Source organism: Lissotriton helveticus, chromosome 3_1 (assembly GCF_964261635.1).
Source record: "Lissotriton helveticus chromosome 3_1, aLisHel1.1, whole genome shotgun sequence".
In the NCBI taxonomy this organism is placed as follows: domain Eukaryota; kingdom Metazoa; phylum Chordata; class Amphibia; order Caudata; family Salamandridae; genus Lissotriton; species Lissotriton helveticus.
Genome location: NC_136061.1, coordinates 35,900,405 through 35,919,499, shown reverse-complemented (window position 1 = coordinate 35,919,499; position 19,095 = coordinate 35,900,405). Strand labels below are relative to the sequence as shown.

The window sequence follows — 19,095 nt, the reverse complement described above, 5'->3', positions numbered from 1 at the left end:
CCCGTAGCGGGCCCCCTGGGTAAAGGGGGGGTGGGGGGTGCACATGGGGGGTACCTATGGTACCCCCCTGCATTTGTATGCAGAAATCGGCAGGCACTGCGCGGTGCCTGCCGCTTTCTGCATACAAATGCAATGTATGCATTTGTAACATTGCGGAGGGTGAAGCTTGAAGCCGCACCCGCCGCAATGTTACAAATAGAGGATGTGACCGCCAGGGTGGCGGTCACATCCTAATTGGACTGGAGGGAACTCCGCATGCCCATGCGGAGGTTCCCTCCTCCTCGGTGATCGCGGACGGACTCAAGTCCGTCCGCGATCATAATGGGCCCCTAATTTATGCGAAACACACCTTGCACTACACAACCATAACACATTTCAAACTTAGACTTATCTGTTGAAATGATCAGTTACCCACCGCTTTCATATTACAGTAAGTCATAGCTATCACTCACATTTATACCTACACACCACCTTTCAATTAACATCAGTCGCGCACTCCCGTACACGCTAGTGTCACTTCACTCGCCAAACGATAACTCGTCCATCTACCATGCACTGTGCTCTGGTTAATAATATCATTTCTCACAACATAAGTTTTTTATTTACTGCAATAAATTCACAGCCTATGACTTAGGTAATCTCCAAGGAGGTAGGTAGTGCATTGAGTCGGCGCAAGTTATAGTTAATGTAGCGTGGCGAGTGAGGTGAGAAGAGTGTGTGCGGAAGTGCACGAGTTTCCAAGTTTCACTAATTATTACTGGCGTGCAACTTTTGTTTCTTTTGTGTGAAAAAAAATATATATATACATATCGCAGGAAGCAGGCAGTTGGTGAGACGAAAGAGCAGAAGATATGAGTGATTACACGTGAGATCAGGTAAGGGGCAAAGGTGACATGAGTGGTGGGATCAGAAGGAACACACAGACAGACATGATTACCGAAGTGGGTCCACGTGACAGCAGGGGGAGGGGTTCCACTGATCTTACAGTCCAGGCGGGCCGTCCGTCCCTCCACTACATCCAGGTCTTCCATCTTGCGAGTGAACATCGGCTGGACCGAAGGCCGGACCGTCAGGACACCACTGCACGTCAGCTCATCTGAAAGAAGCCCTCAGTTACCATCCATCAATTACTATACGGTAGTGACACATCATCAGCAAATAGCGTGAACTTTCTGTCTTCTTTGTTTAAAACTCTTAACAAATGCTAATGTTTTACAGGTATGTGTGCGTAAAAAATGTACTTTCTCTGTACCCCTGCATGTGTCTTTTCAAGGATGTGAGTGTGTGTTGTGTGTATGTGTAAACGTGCCTTGTAATCGTTCTCAGAAAATATCATAATCGGTGCTTCGTATTGTCCATGTTTGACATTATTCTGCACTGGACGCAATATTTGTTAGAAAATGTTGTGAAAATATTCTCCCGTTGCGGCTCATTATAAGAAAGCAAAGCAAGAGACTTTACTTATTTCAGGATCGAACTTAAAATAGTCCTGAATAACAACTATCTCTGTAATGAAGCCTGGCAACTTGAATGTTAATCAGACAACGAAGTGCTTACCACCATCATCAGAGTCGATTAAATCCTAACTGTGATCTTGTAGACCAAGGGTGTCCCATACAGATACAGTAGGGAAGAACCCATGCCATGTCTTCATATAATACAAATAACATACCTTACCATTTAAAGATTATAAATACAAATCATTTAGTTAGAGGGTATGCTGAAAATGTGGCATGGATCAGTCCCTCAGTGATGGACGCAGCTGCCTGGGATTCTATCTCTGCCTGACAAGTACTGCCTAAATGCTTCGAAATGTATTTTTACTTGCATAAGAAATCTGGCTCACAAGCAGACAGGTCACAGCAACATAGGAGTCTTTATCATCATCAGAGCGGAGCCAAGCTAATTGCTCATTATCAAGAGAAAGATATTTTACCAATTGCCTTAATTTTCATTCTTACAGCTAAAATCAAGCAAGTAGCCACTAAAAGGTACGCAGGAGGGGTGTAGATGGCGGACACCTCTTGCAAAAGAGAACCCTATCTGGCAAAATCCTTTTGCATTGAAACAACTTTGTGCTTTATTTTGCCCTCTTGCATTTTGACAGCAAACAGGTGGGGAGGGCGGCGCGGCCTGCTGCACAGTTCAGTTTGCACCGCCCCCTCCCCTCCCCGACTACAGGCCAGTGCCCACTACAAGAGCCGCATGGAGGCCGTAGTACTAGAGGCCTTGAGGTGGAGTCACCGACCTCAAAGCCACTCAGGGTGGCCACCGTGACTCTTGATTTGCGACCTGAACACGTGGTGCGGCTCTAAAGATGACTCTATCCGTTCACCCGAGGGAAGAAGGACAACTGCACCCCATCTGAGCAGAGGGACTGCCCTACAGAGGTCGGCGGTGACCGGCCACCTCTCCCCAGTCTCATCGCTTTGGTATCTGGCCCTGGAGTTGCCAAGGTGAAGGAGCTAGAAGACTGAGCATGGTCGGTAGGGGTTGGGCGCACATACATCATGAATACTGCGACAGTCCGACCTGTCAGAAGCCACTCGACCTTGTACCCCTTTCATCTTTTTAGTTGCATACCTTGGGTCCTGAGAGCCCAAGGGGCCCACGCCTCAATGCGGCTGACTCCTGGCACTGGATCGGCCCCACCGGTAAGGGGGTTGCTGACTCCTGCTCGAGGATCCTAAGGTACTGTGGACTAGGTGCTGGGAGTCTGTGGGGAGATGTGCCTTGCCTTGCAAGTTCACAGGGGCTTGCTGTCCAGTCATTGCCACTGCCTGAAGGACATTAGGCATTGGTGGAGCTCAGTCCCTACTTGGGTCTTTGTGGCTTGGTGCCAGATGACTGTCTGGCGGACAGGTCCTAGTGGGAAATTCCCTGGGATGGTTGGAGCCACTGTAATGCGGAGGACTTCCTGGCGGCCAGCTTTGGGTTCTCTTGGTGGGTGTTGATTGTCGACAGACAGTGGTGAATTGTGGCCTAAGTGTGGGTCTACTGGACTCTCAGCTTGAACACAGATGTTGAGACAATAAAGACCCAGGTGGAGTGTTTCCTTGAATGTGTGATGGGATTTTGGTGCACGGTGCCTGTTTAGCACCTGTGGAAGCCCATTTATATCCAGCACATGTGGCCTACAAGCACTTGGAGATTGTTGATATTGACTCTCCGTCACAGATCTTAGGGTTTGCCTCTTGTCCAGCAGGAGAAACAATGGTGAAAGACAAAAGACTCCCCAAGCATGGGAGATTGGACAAATATACGAAACCGCTAGTGGTGTCAGATGCAAAACCCTTAATCAAGCATGCAGTGACGGGAGAGGACTCCCCCTTGTGCACTGGTGTTATTCTGAAGGCGATAAGTCCCCCCGCAGGCTCTGGAGCTCAAGATTGAAGCTGTGGGGGAAGATGTGGTGTTACTCCGCAAGGACATCCATAATACCAGAAGCAGAGTGATGGAAGCGAGAAACTGCACCGCCACACTCAAGGTCTCAGTGAAATACCTCTGTCAATGGTTGCATAAATTACAGAGCGCTTCAGTGTAACAGCAGCCATAGTGGGAGATGTGGAAGGCCACTCATGTTTGTGGGGTTCACTGAGGGGCCAGAGGGCCAACATCCTCAAAAATGTCTGAAAAACTGGCTGCGGACTTTCCTCCTGCAGGATATACTCTCCACTTGCTTTTTGATTGAGTGGGTGCACTGTGTTCTATGTAAGCTACCCTCTGGGGCCCTCGTGTGTCCAATGATAGCCCGCTTTCTAACTCTAAACTACAGGGCCTGCAATGAGATGTTGAGTGCAGGCAGATGGTTGGGTGATGTTTGACTTGATTTTCAAAATATTTGTATCTTTCCTAACTACACGCGAATGGTATAGCAGCAAAGGAGAACTTTTGAACAACAAAAACAAAAACTTTGGAAATCCAGTACATACTCCTGTACCCTGTAAAATTAAGGCTTTCAATATGGTCAATTGGGGTTACTTGCTAGAGGTTCTGCAGATCATGAAGTTTAGGCCACAATTTCGAGGTTGGGTTAAACTGCTTTATATTGAGCCGGGTGCCAGGGTTGGGTATGTCCTTTCCAGTCCAACAGGTTGGATCTAGGTAGAAGGACATAGCAGGGGTGTCCCCTCTTCCTGCTTCTGTTCACTCTCGCAAAGGAGACCCTTGCGGTGTGGGAGTTGCATGATAGGATAAATAGTGCTGGGAGAGACAAAGCATGTTGGAGTGTAGTTTATGGGCCTCTTTCTGCGTGCATGTTAAGTTAGCATGGCTTATTAGGAGTTTAAATGCCATTTTTCTTTTTGCTGCTTTTTTGCACCCTACACTGCTTAGCTGTTTTTGCAGTTAGCTTACACGAAGGTCTATACATGAGAAAAGGTTTGTTTTTCGACATCTCTAGACATACATTGTGTCCCCAGTCTGTACAGTGAGTGCTGAGCCACCAAGGTTATCATACAGTGCAAGCCTGTTTATCGGCGTGTCCGTGTAACACATTCTAGACACAAAAATTTGGCAGCTGCAAGCCGAGTAGAATTCTGGCGCCTTTATCATAGCAGACTTGCCAGAATTGAACACACTTGAAAGATTCCAGGCATGCAGAGAGACTAACCGATCCTAATGTAATTTACACTTACTGAGCGGACAGGTAAATGGGGTGCCCCTAAGAAAGCTCTTCTATAGTTTTATAAGACATAGTTCCTAGAGAAGGAGGGTGCTTCAAATAGGCGCTTTTATCACCTGTCTGCACTATCATTATAATATGATTGCTCCTTTTGTATTTTATGGAATTGTAACCATGCTGACCGTAATTTTCTTAATCATATGTATGCTTATGTTGATTAAAATACTGCGCTTGAGATCACGTCGTTAAAATAAACATTTTAACCTTACTGTGTCTCTATTTTACTCCTGTTGTGGACTGGTATGAACGTATAACAAAAGAGTGTTCTCATTTCCTACCATTCCTGAGATGATCCTAAGTCGCCTGTTCTAGGTTGTCTAATCATTGGTTTCCTTGCTATAGGACAAAGAGCTAATGTGACACTGATTGCTAGTCTGGAAGGGGATTTTGGGTACTAAGGTGAGTTTTAGCACACCCCAAATCACTGAGGTCCTAAGTCTCTATGCACAGTTCTGTGTCTGAGCAGAATCCCTGTAACAATGTCTTATCACTCTATGTTGACAATTCACTTTGTTTACCTCAGGGCCCAACGAGACTCCTTAGGGATCCACGTCCGGTTACTGGACGATTTTGGAGCCATTTGGGTCTGCATATTAATTGTAGTAAGTCCCAGTTGTTCCATCTTTCTGTCCTGGTGGGGACTGCGGTTGGTCAGCTGCCTTGTATTGGTTTACGGTGGAAATTGGATAAATTTTGCTACTTGGGTATCATGGTGGCGCACTCGCGGGACAAGCTATTTCAGCTCCATGGCAGCAGGGTGTTTGACTCATTGCACACATCGAACGAGTTACTTACCTTCAGTAATGCATTATTCTGGTAGAGACTCTACCTAGCTGCAGATTCCTTACCTTTGAATTTCCCAGGAGTCAGGCTGAATCTGGAAATCGTTGCTGAGCAATACCCCTTGAGCTTGAGGCCCCACCTATGGACGCGTACGTCTGTTTTTTCCACGCCAGAAGCACAGAGCCACGAAGTAACTGACGCAGTCGTGTGCAACACTAGGGACCTGAAAGGAGGAGTAACACTAGCTCCTTAATATTAGCCTGCAAAGTGGGGAGGCATGGGTGGGGCCATAAGGAATCTACAGCTGGAGTCTCTACCAGATAATGCGTTGCCGAAGGTAAGTAACTTGTTCATGTGACTTCTAGCTGCAAATTCCTTACTTCCAAGCCATACCATCCCAGCGGTGGGCTGCAGACCAATACCTTAAACTTGAATGTCCTGCAGGACCGAGTGGACAAAGCGCACGTCCCTGCGGACCTGACCATCCAGGCAGTAAAAGCTTTGCAAACGTGTGCAATGATGCCCATGTTGCTGCCTGACAGATGTCTTGGACCGGGACACCCCGAGCCAAGGCCGTAGTCGAACCTTTCCCCTGGAGGAATGGGCCCTAAATCCCTCAGGGGGCTGCTTCTTTGCCAAGGCATAGCAGATAATAATGCGGAGAACGACCCAGCGAGAAATGGTCCTTTTCTGTACTGCTCTCCCCTTCTTTGCTCCCATTTATCCCAAGAAGAGTTGGTTGTCCACCCGGAACCCTTTTGTGGGTCGAGGTAGAACGTCAATGCTCTTTTTTGGTCCAGTCAGCAGAGACACTCCTCTTGCTTGGAGGGACACGGGGGAGCAAAGAAGATGGGCAACGTGAAGGATTGACCCAGATGGAATGGGGTCACAACTTTGGGCAAAAAGGAAGCCTGGTTGCGAAGCATCACTCTGTACGGAAAGGAGATTAGATAGGGAGGCAAGCAAGATAACGCCTGCAACTCATTCACTCTGTGGACCCATGTCATTGCTACTAAGGAGTCAGTTTTGATGGTCACCTGCCGGAGGGGACAATTGTGTAGAGGCTCCAATGAAGCACACATCAGGTAGGTGAGGACAATATTAAGGTCCCACTGTGGCATAACAAAGGGCATGGGTGGGAAGTAGTGAGCCAGCCCATTTAGAAATCTATTTACAACAGGAGACTTGAGGAGAGAGGGTGGGTCTGGCAGTCGCAAAAAAGCAGACAGAGCAGAGAGATTACCCATGAGAGTTCCCAACAGGGGTTGGGCAAGGGTTAGAATGACTAACAGGACAGTAGAAAGAGAAGCAGAAAGAAGATCAACATACATTTCTGTACAGTATAATACAAATTTCTACCAACGGCAGGAGTATACTGTCTTAGTGGAGGACCACCTGGCAGGCAGAATAACATTACAAACTTCAGGAGGAAGGTCAAAAGCCATCAACTGCCGATGCGCCATCTCCACGCATGGAGGCACAGAGTTGAAACGTGCATGTGGAGAACCCTCCCTTGCTGCTGCGACATAAGAACCTCCCAAAGGGGCAACCTGATCGGAGGATCGACGCTCATCTTCAGACGCTATGGATACCAGACTCTCCTTGCCCAGTCCGGAGCCACAAGAATGACTTGGGCCCAGTCACTTTTGATCTTCTTCAGAACCCTGGGCAGGAATGGTATATGCAGAAAGGTGTACAGTAGGCCTGAGCTCCACTTGCAACAAAAGGCGTAGCCGAGCAACAGCTGCCTTGGAAACTCCGTTGCACAATATTGCTTACACTGCACGTTCTCTTCAGAGGTGAACAAATCTAACCAACCCCCACTGCTGAAAAATATCTGCGCCACCTCTGACTCGAGACGCCATTCGTGATCCGCTAGGCATCATCGGCTGAGTTTCTCCACCCAAGCGTACAAAGAACCTGTCAGGTGTTGAACCTTCAGGGTTATGCCCTGCTGTTCCAACCAAGTCCAGAGACACAGGGTCTCTCGACAAAGGATCCATGACCCCACTCTGCTTGTTGCAGTGCCACATGGCGGTGGTGTTGTCTGTGAACACATGCACTACTTACCCCTTGACAGAGGGAAGAAATGCTTTCAATGCCAATCGAATCGCTCGGACCTCCAACAGATTTATATGGAGTCCTGACTCCGCCGGAGACCAGTGTCCCCTGAACCCCACCTCTCACAGATGCCCGCCCCATCCCAGAAGTGACGTATCTGTCACCACCCTTAATTTTGGTTGGTGAAGGGTCTGCGATGACCCAATCACGGTTCGTCAACCACCACTGCAGATCTCTCACAGTTCCTTCCGAGATCTGGACCATGTCAGTGAGACTTCCTCGATGCGGTGCCCACTGGAACTTCAGGTCCTACTGGAGAGCCTGCATACACCACCTGGCATTCTTTACCAACAGGATGCAGGTTGCCATGAGGCCCAACAGCCTCAGAGTCAGTCTCACTGAAATCCAGGATAACCTAAATATCCTGAACTCGCTGAGCTGGAGAATAGGCCTGAAACTGCACTGTGTCCAGAACTGCTCAGATGAAAGGGAGCATCTGAGAAGGAGTCAGGTGTGACTTCAGCACATTTATAGAGATCCCCAGTGAATGCAGGAGGTCCACTGTAGGGTGAAGGTGGGAGATGACTGCCTTGGGCCAGGTCGGCTTCAACAGCCAGTCATTGTGGTGTGGAAAAGTAAATTTTGCCATGTTCTGTGTCCCTACGCCTCATCCATCATATGTTATGTGTGCATGACCAATATGCATATGTTATTCCCCATGTCTGATTAATGACGCAATTACAGTTGTGTCCACCTCTGATATGTTAGTTTCCAGTCCTCGTGAATACTACGAATATCAGGCCTATGTAAAGTTATGTAGCCACGTTTCTTAGTGTGCACGTTATTCCATTGTAAAGTCCCCGTTTCCAGGCCTCAACAGGGCCCGGACCACAGATTCAGCTCCTGTCTCCTGAAGCCTCGCTGAGGAGCGATATAGCCCCCACCTGTATCCTCGACCCTTCACTTACTTCCTGCCTCGCAGTGCCCGGTGCAGCTTGGCTCTGCCTCTGAGTCTGCCAAAAGTATGTTATAGTTCCAGCTATCAGTTCAGTCCTCCTTCTCTGCATTCCTAAGCTACTGAACTGCATCAATAGTTTCCGTCATTGTCTAGCCTTCTCGTCTCCATGTTAGAGAAATACTGCATTTACTGGTCATTTAATATTCCTCATCACGCATTTCATGTAGAATAATGTATGGTCCAGTCTTAGAATCAAGTTAGCTTTTCCCCTCATGACTCCTAGTTTATATCAACATGTTCCCTAAACATCAGATACCAGATAGGGTTTAGGTACATGTCGCTCCGACCCTCCAGACTCTAGTCTCTGCTCCTAGCACAGAGTTCATAGCCCCCAGCTTCTCCTAGTAACACGTCATTGCCAGTTTTCGCGCACCATTAGGTTAGAGGTCCCGGCTCCTTAGGTAGCCCCCTCCTATGTTTCCGCCCCATTCATGACATATTCTGTTACGTTTGCATCACATGTCTATGTATACTCCCAGTTACACCTACTTTTACTGTTATCTCTCGCGACTGCTACGCGTCACGCCTTCTGCTCCACCCACTGCTACGCCTACTGCAATGTAATGCTATGTGTTTGCGCTATGTATATAAGTCAATGTATTGTTATTAAAAGTTAGCGCGCTCATTCCTGACCCAGCCCCGGCAGCTGCCGGGCCCTGTTACCTCTGTTCCTATGCAGGTTGTCCTGATCCTGTCCTTATGCTGTAATAAACCTGCAGAAACTCCTACTACCTCGAATCTTGACTCTTATTTTATTGAGCTATCTGTTATTTCATTCATTCATTCAAAAATAGATCCGGTATTATTTATTTATATACCACATAATGGCGCCCGAATAGGGACTTGCCCTTTCCCCACGCGTCGGTGAAGCCACGCCGACCCCCTGACCCTCTGCAGCCGTGACGGAACCATACCGGCCACGTGCAGATATTTCTGCCTCAAGTATCCCTCAGGCCCACGGAGGAGACGGAGGAGGCGGTCCAGCATCCGAACGAGACGGTGGAGGAACGCGGCGAGTCCCGACCAGAGCCCAAGCCGAGAGTCCAAGGTCCGAGGTATCCGGAGGCCCACCCGTAACTGAAGTCCGAAGTTCGTCGTCGTAGCAGTCCAGTCCCGTCCGAGGCTTTCCGTTCCGTGCTGCCCGGTGAGTACCATTGCTGGGGTAGTATCTAGACAGGACCAATCTAAATTGACTCCTGGTCCGTGGGTTGGTGGTGCCCAGACTCACAAACGGAGTGTTCACCTAGGTGGATACGGGTCTTGATGCGTCCCTTTATGGGACCGGTATGTTCCGTACTGTTACAGCAGTGCATCCAGTAACTCTAGTCTGTTCCGTTCTCGAGAAAATCTGTTCTGTTTCTGTTTTCAGTATTTTCAGGTAGTATTCTGTCCGAACTGTTATGTTATGATGTTGTTCAATGTATTTCCAATATCGTGGTATGCCTGAATTGTTTTCCCAATTGTTATTGTTCTTTGTGTATTGTATTGTGTTCCGATTCAAGTTTACAATGCCGCTCTTTTCCAAGTTACGTCAGTTAAAAACTAGAAAGGGTTTATTAGAAGAAGCAGTTCCTGTCCCGCCCAGGGACAGTCCAGGTCATTTTATGTATCAGAAACATGGCATAAGCGCCATATTGTATCTAGATTTATGGGTAGAGTATACCAAACAGTTAGACGAGAAGTACAGATGGCCCGTATCGGGTACATGGGATGCCGAATGTATCATGCGAGTAGAAGAAGCATTATGGAAAAAGAAAGCCAGACAGTCACAGAAAGATGCCATCGAGTTATGGCGTAAGGAAGCTCATAAAAGAACTGAAAAGGAAGTCAGGAAGTCAGAGTTAAGTAGAGAATCCCAAGAACGAGCCCAAGAAAGAGAATTAATCGAGATAGGTGAACAAGTCAAAACCGAACAGTCAGACAGACAGAGGCATGCCCTCATTAAGGGTATGTATCCTCTTCGTGCCGAAGGTGTGCCAAAGGCGACCCCAGAGGCATCTAGTAATTTCCCGCCACCATTAGTTCCGACCAAGCTACGTCACAAACCGACCGCAGCTGATATTTTTATTTCGTCCTATCTGGACGACACAGTCCCCGAATATGCAAATCCCGTTCGCGCTCCGCCAGTCCCTGTAAATCAGGCACTTCCTGCTCCTCCAGACACCGGGGTGCCCTTAACAGCTCCCCCGGCCCAGTCCGCCATACAAGTCCAGCCCACGTTACAATTACCGACCCTGCCAGGACGAAGAATGTCAGTCGACGATTCCAGTTTAGGGGCCGCGGGAGGAGGTCTTCCTCAAACCCCGCCGCCACACAAGCGTTTAACATTACTCGAATTACATGATCAAGCGTTACAGCGTACGCCCAAACATCAGTCTGTTACAGAAATCAGGCAAACCCTTAACGAATGTGTCTATGATCCAGTTCCAGGCGAATATAATATGGTTTTATATTCCTTACGTGTAAGGAGAGTGACCGAGTATCTAGTCACCTTGCCGAATATGAAAGAAGATCTAGACAGAATATATCGTTTCATCCGTACAGGGGATGATCCAGAAAGTATTGGCGAGATTATGTCTCAAAGGAAAGCCGAGATTCAGCTCATGATATTAAAGTTCCTGATCAATTGTCTAATAAGAGAACAAGATTACCCGTCTAAAGATCCCGCCGAAATGAGAATCCTGACAAGGTGGAGTGATAATATAGCCGAGGGTAAGCACAAGACCATTAGTGCTATGGAGAGTATGTACAAGAAAATCCGTAAAGAGATAGTAAAGATACACGAACAGCGTAAAGCAGCACAAGTAAGCGAGAAAGAAAGTATCTCTGATCCTGAAGAGGAAGACGAGAATCCCGCCAGAATAGCGTATGTAGGAAAATCTAGATTTCCAGATCGCCATTTACGTCTAGAACACAAGTCTATTTTTCATCATCCAGCACCAGAACAAGGTTCTCTAGAACAAGTATTCCAAGCTACCGATCACATTCTGAAATCACGAGTCGGTTACAGTGAATTAAGTACTATGCACGAACAAGAACTAGCCCGATCAGCAGTCCGATGGATTACTGATTCTACCACTTTTCCAGACGAAATAGTGGCACAAATGTTTCTGAAACTGCCCCCAGCCGAGCAACGACTGGTGGGTATGTATATGATCCAGTACCTCATTACTCTGTATGAGGATCAACATTCTGATCCAGGTCCGTTGCACGATGTCCTGAACGAGTTACTCCAGTATAGATGGAGAGGTCTAGGCACCGATTTAATCAGTATCATTCTAGAACAGCGTCACAAGTATAGAACGTTTCTGAATCCGCATTTTGTTCATGTCTCACCCCCAGAAAGTAAATCATTCTACATAGACAGACAGAATCCGTTACGAGAAGTCCACCCAGTCCAAGGGGCGGGTGGCGTAATGCAACGAGTGTTTGTATACACTCCGATTTCAAAGATGGAACTTCTTGAAATGAAGAAATTAATTCCCTGTCATGATAAAGATCCAGCAGGGTTCCATAGAGAATTAAAAGACATGCTCCGTATGGGAGAATACACTTACCCAGATATCATTAAAATGTTAAAGGTCCTGTTACCCGCAGGGGTGTATGAAAAGCTAAAGGAAAAAGAATGGGAAGTGGGAGAGAAAAAGATCGACAGGGCAGCTCTAGAAGCTGAAGACAAGGCACGAGTACCAGGTACCGGTCTTGGAGATAAATGTAAAGAATTACCAGAATTATTGATTCAAGTTTTACCCAGATTATTGACAACTAGAAAAGAAGACTGGGATGCAATCTCAGCCTGTAAACAGAAACAAGATGAAGATATTAGTGATTTTTATTCTAGATTTGAGAAATGTTTTAGTATTAACAGTGGTCTCAAGACAAGTAGTGAGTCATACCCTCACCTTTTCGTTACCAAATTAGTCGAGAATTCAAGTCCACAAATTAAAAATCGAGTTTTGAAAGTCGAAAGCACCTGGCAAGCAAATACCCCGTCCCAGATGCTCCAGATGCTCCAGTATCACCAGAATAGAATCAGGGAAGAGCAAGAACACGAGAGAAAACGTATGAAAGACACGAAAATGAAAGTGCTAGTTGCACAATCTGTTCCTCAAGACAGTCAGAAGAGGGGTCCGAATCAAGCCAGTCATCCTGCAGCTCCCGTTAAAGGGAACTGCAATTATTGTAAACAGCCAGGTCATTTTATAAACGAGTGTGCAGTTCTGAAACATAACATAGCTACTGGTAAGACTAAAGAAAGACCACGTCCGCCTAGACAAGAACAAGTTTCACAGATTCCGCAGTCACAGAATGCACAGCAGACAGTTACAGTACCGCAGCCTATTGCTGCCACACAGCATGTTACATCGCAGATGTACCAGTATGCACAGTCTGAGTATCCAGAGTACCAGCCATATTCATGAAACAGCCTAGAGAGGGAGGTAGGCTTGCCTCTCATCGAGATACCTGTAGATCAAGAAGGTCCCTATGTTCACAGTCAAGTATTAGGGAAAGACAGAAAGTTTTTGATCGATACAGGGGCAAGTAGGACCACAATTAGTCATGCCGAAGTTCCAGGGGCTCCGCTCTCAGGCTCAAGAAATGTTTCCCTTGGATTTTCAGGAAAGCCAATAGTTAATGAGATATCAAAGCCAGTCACTCTAGAAGTAGGTCCATTGTCCCGTACTACTGATCTGTTACTTACTAAGTCATGTCCAGAAAACCTATTAGGTATTAAGACACTGAAAGAATTAGGTGCAGTTATTTGCTGTTCCCCAGAGGGAATACGTCTGTTCCTACGTGACTTTAAGGGTCACTATGTATTACGAGATTTTGATTCAAGATTGTCTAATGTTCCACAGCACTTATGGGCGCAAGGTCCAACTGATGTAGGTTACATGCAAATCACACCCCATCGTGTGACTCTCAAACCAGGTGTAGTGTTACCACGAATCAGGCAGTACAGATTGCCACCCGAGGCTGTAGCAGCCTTATCCAAAATTATAGACGAGCTCATGGCTCAAGGAGTAGTTGTAGAAACTGACTCCAATGTATGTAATTCTCCGATCATTCCAGTCATGAAACGTACTGATCCAAATGCACCCCCAGTATATCGATTAGTGATTGATTTACGAGAGCTTAACAAATGTATTATTCCGCAGTACCCAGTTGTCCCAGACATCTCTTCCCTATTAACGGCCATTGATTCCGAAGCCACGTTCTTCACTGTTATTGACCTCAAGAATGCATTTTTCAGTGTTCCAATTCATCCAGACAGCCAGTTTCTTTTCGGATTTTGTTTAAATGGAAGGAGCTATATGTTCACACGCGCTCCTCAAGGTTTCACAGAAAGCCCTAGTATTTACAGTCAAGCACTCAAGAGACAACTAGACAACATTCACATGCCAACTGACACTGCCCTACTCCAGTATGTCGATGATCTACTGATCACAGCCCGTTCTGAACGTGACTGCGAGCGAGCGTCACTGACAGTTCTGTATTTCCTAGCCGAGATGGGGCACAAGGTGTCCCCTTCTAAGCTTCAATTCTGTGTCCAGCAAGTGGTATACTTAGGACACTTGCTGTCCAAGTGGGGTAGGCAGTTGACACCAGACCGTGTCCAGTTAATAGCGAGTCTTCCCCAGCCCAGAACCCAGAAGGAGGTACGTGCCTTTATCGGCCTTACTTCATATTGTAGACAATGGATTCCCCAGTATGCATTTCTAGCCAAGCCACTGATACAGTTAACGACACAGGAGGCAGCCGTATCGACTGTCCTCCCTTGGACATCTGAACATACACTTAGTTTCAACGAGTTAAAGAAAGCTTTATGTCAAGCTCCAGTTCTAGCTACACCGAACTACAGTAAGCCTTTTACACTTTTCGTTACTGAACGCGAAGGTACAGCATTATCTGTTCTCACACAAGATCAAGCAGGACAATACAAGCCCTGTGCTTATTTTTCGAGCACATTAGATCCAGTCGCCCAGGCGTTGCCTGTGTGCCTCAAGTCAGTTGCAGCCACAGCACTAGCTATCAGACAAAGTGATTCCATAGTTTTAGGACATACTCTGACAGTACAAGTTCCACACTCCGTAGAAGTTCTTTTAAACCGAACACAAACACAGCACTTGACAATTGCACGTTTAACAGGTTATGAATTGACACTGTTCCAGCCACACATAGAAATTAGACGCTGCAACGTCCTGAATCCTGCTACACTGTTACCATCAGTTAATTCAAATCCAGCCACACATGACTGTGTGGAAGTAGTTAACATTACGACAAAGCCAAGACAAGACCTGACAGACATTCCGTTACCAGACCCCGACCTGACACTTTATGTGGATGGTTCATGTATGAGAACTAGTACAGGAGAACTAGTCGCCGCGTATGCAGTGACTACTGACACTGAAGTTATTGAAACACACCGTATTGATACCCCGTCCGCTCAAGCAGCAGAGCTAGTCGCTCTGACACAAGCCTGTATACACGCCAAGAACCTGAAAGTTAATGTTTACACAGATTCACGTTACGCATTCGGAGCTGTACACGACTTCGGAGTGCTCTGGCAGGAGAGAGGTTTCATGACTTCTCATGGAACCAAGATTCAGCATGGTCTCCTTATTCAAGCCCTGTTAGATGCCATACATTTACCGACATCCATTGCTATTATGAAATGCAAAGCACATACGAAAGTTACTGACATTATTTCCCAAGGTAATGATCTAGCAGACCGCACAGCCAAGCTTACAGCACAGACTCCAGACATTCCAGTTAACATGACACATACTCCAGATCCGACTACATGTATGACAGTTAAGGACCCTACTCAAGATGTCATAGATATCCAGTTACATGCTACTCCCGATGAAATCAAGAAATGGTCTGAACAAGGAGGGGTCCAGACAGATCAAGGATGGTTAACGAAGGGTAGAGCCACATGGTTTCTCCCCGACTCTATGGTTCAAGTCATTATCAATACCGCACATAGTCCCGCACATTTAGGAGAAAAAGCTATGTTAGACAGTATCCAGAACATTTGGTTCAACAAGCATTTACGAGCTGCAGCCAAGCAGAAAGTCCGTACCTGTATGATATGTTGTCAGTTTAATCCAGGTAAAAGTGTCCCGGTGGAACAAGGTGGTTTCCAGCCCCCTGACCACCCTTTTGAGGTCCTCCAGATGGATTATATTCAGATGGAGCGATGTCGAGGTTTCAAGTATGTCCTTGTAGTGGTATGCGCTTTGTCCAGGTGGACAGAGGCATATCCAGTCCCAGATTACACAGCCGCGACCACTGCCAAGCAGTTGGTTCGTGAATTTTTCCCTAGGTATGGACTCCCTAGAGTCGTATATTCTGATAACGGTCAGCCATTCTCCTCAGAGTTAATGAAGCATGTTTCCCTGTTGTTAGGGTACCAGTGGAAGTTCCATTGTGTACGCCATCCTGAAGCAGCCGGTCTGGTCGAGAGACATAATCAGACCCTGAAAATCCGTATTGCAAAAATTTGTAAAGAAAAAGGTGTGGACTGGCTAGTAGCTCTGCCAGTCGCTTTGTTTTATATGCGCATGGTCGCACATTCCAGATCAGGTCTGTCCCCGTATGAGGTCGTATTCGGCCGCCCCCCTAACATGTGGGGTACTCCTAGACCCCGAAGTATTACCGATGTTTCATGTAATATGCTGACAGATTACCTAGCTTCCTTGATGTCTGCCCTCAACTCATGTCGTTCACAGGTTGCTGCCGCATTTCCAGACAATACCGAGGTGGCACCGCATGAAATCGTTCCAGGTTCCCTAGTGATGGTCCGGAATTTCGACAGATCAAGTCCGCTGGAGCCTCGTTGGAAGGAGCCACGTCAGGTCCTCTTGACCACCCGTACAGCCGTGAAGTTGGAAGGCAGAAAAGGATGGATCCACCTGTCTCATGTTAAACTTTTTAAAGGACTAAAATCTGTTTCTAAAAACATTTCCCAGGATTCGAAGGACTGCCAAAATATTGCTCTTAAGGACTGTCCCGCACAAGACATTATTACAACCCCTCCCTTGTTAGAGAAAACTCCGCAGCAGGAGTATAAGTTAAAGCTCAGGTCTAGTAAAATAAGTCAGTCAGTTTGATTGTATAAGTCCTCCCCTAGGTGAAACGGTTAGACTGTTTCTGACATGTATAAAATAGACCCCCATAGTGAGAGAGTCAGTCGAAGTTCAATTCAATGTATCGTTTTTCTGAGTTTCATATTATTCATCAGCATAATGATTTCCTGCACCAGCTATGCGTTCTATCTGTATTTTCCAGTTCCTCATGTAAATATGTCTGCTAATGCTACAGTAGAGCACACGTTTAGTGATCTGCCTCCTCACGAATATTCATACCGCCTCGCTATGCGCAACAACTCATTTATCCGTATGTTACATTACTCACACCAGACCAGCAATGCCACTAATTGTTGGGTGTGTGGTCGACTCCCCCCTTTCCAGACACCGAAGGGAGTTCTGCCACTGTTTCCTTATCCATTCTCACATAATGGTTCATGTGGAGCATGGTCCACGTTAACGTCATCCTCAACAGATATGTCTTTTTTTAACAGTACATGTTTTCCAGACAAGCAAGGTTTCCCCCACAGAACAGGTTTAGATCTAGAAAATGAAGTATATAATTTAGGTAATTATTCGTCGAATTTCATGGTCCTGAATGTTCAGTCTGATACTACTCCAGACTTACCTGCTATTTCAGTACTACCTGTCAAAGGCGAATTATGTGTCCGTAGTTATGGTTCCATACATGTAGGTCATAGTGAATGTACTACTGTTATCCAGTATAGTGACAGTGGGAAATCTGTTTTCAAAGCTTCCCGTCATTCTTATTTTATTTGTGGTCAGACCGCATATGTTCGTCTGCCCCTCGATTGGGAGGGAACCTGTTACATTGCTTTCCTACTGCCACCTGTTTTCCTAGCCCCATCTGATTATCACAGAAACACACATCTAGTACACATTAGACATAGAAGGGATTCCCCAATTGTCGATTATACTGAAACTACTCTAGAACAGTATACAGATTTCAATAAAGGTTTCTTCTTCTTTGTAGGACCTGTCCAGAATAGTAAACTGATCCGTAGGTTAACAAGAACCCTTGAAGCTGTAGTAAATGAGACTGCCTCTGCTCTAGGTAACTTAACCGAAGAACAATCTGCTATGAGATTTGTCGTTTTGCAAAATCGTCTCGTCCTTGACGTCATACTGGCCGATAGGGGCGGGGCCTGTAGAGTCATCGGATCTAGTTGCTGCATTTTCATTCCAAATAACGCACCGTCTGTTTATTCAGCTATAACCAGACTCCATAAAATTGCCCATCTGTTACACCAAGATCCAGGCACCTGGACATGGTCCGGTTGGTTCTGGAATATAATTTCCGCATGGGGATGGAAAGTCCTGTCCTTTCTAGGTATTGCAGTAGCAATCATATTTAGCTGCTGCCTCTGTATACAATGTGGCCCTGCGATTTGCGGCATTTGTGCTACCTCTTGTATTCCTAGTCCCAAGCCCCGTTCTAAATCCCGTTCCAAGACAATTCGAGACGAGCAAATGGTACTGTATGAAATGATAGATGGTATCATGAAAATTGATGTTTCCTGATGGAAACGTAGTGACAAGGAGGGAATGTGGAAAAGTAAATTTTGCCATGTTCTGTGTCCCTACGCCTCATCCATCATATGTTATGTGTGCATGACCAATATGCATATGTTATTCCCCATGTCTGATTAATGACGCAATTACAGTTGTGTCCACCTCTGATATGTTAGTTTCCAGTCCTCGTGAATACTACGAATATCAGGCCTATGTAAAGTTATGTAGCCACGTTTCTTAGTGTGCACGTTATTCCATTGTAAAGTCCCCGTTTCCAGGCCTCAACAGGGCCCGGACCACAGATTCAGCTCCTGTCTCCTGAAGCCTCGCTGAGGAGCGATATAGCCCCCACCTGTATCCTCGACCCTTCACTTACTTCCTGCCTCGCAGTGCCCGGTGCAGCTTGGCTCTGCCTCTGAGTCTGCCAAAAGTATGTTATAGTTCCAGCTATCAGTTCAGTCCTCCTTCTCTGCATTCCTAAGCTACTGAACTGCATCAATAGTTTCCGTCATTGTCTAGCCTTCTCGTCTCCATGTTAGAGAAATACTGCATTTACTGGTCATTTAATATTCCTCATCACGCATTTCATGTAGAATAATGTATGGTCCAGTCTTAGAATCAAGTTAGCTTTTCCCCTCATGACTCCTAGTTTATATCAACATGTTCCCTAAACATCAGATACCAGATAGGGTTTAGGTACATGTCGCTCCGACCCTCCAGACTCTAGTCTCTGCTCCTAGCACAGAGTTCATAGCCCCCAGCTTCTCCTAGTAACACGTCATTGCCAGTTTTCGCGCACCATTAGGTTAGAGGTCCCGGCTCCTTAGGTAGCCCCCTCCTATGTTTCCGCCCCATTCATGACATATTCTGTTACGTTTGCATCACATGTCTATGTATACTCCCAGTTACACCTACTTTTACTG

At 46.4% G+C, this 19,095-nt stretch overlaps 1 protein-coding gene across 4 annotated transcripts in view; it reads right to left on the bottom strand.

Moving 5' to 3' along the window:
* Window positions 1–19,095, bottom strand: part of SPEG (striated muscle enriched protein kinase) — a 1,484,310-nt gene that overhangs the window by 606,977 nt on the left and 858,238 nt on the right. For all 4 annotated transcript variants that reach the window (XM_078679189.1, XM_078679190.1, XM_078679187.1 and 1 more), the window contains exon 11: window positions 938–1,096. In XM_078679189.1, coding sequence (XP_078535315.1) covers window positions 938–1,096 — 159 coding nt within the window. The remainder of the gene's footprint in view (window positions 1–937; window positions 1,097–19,095) is intronic.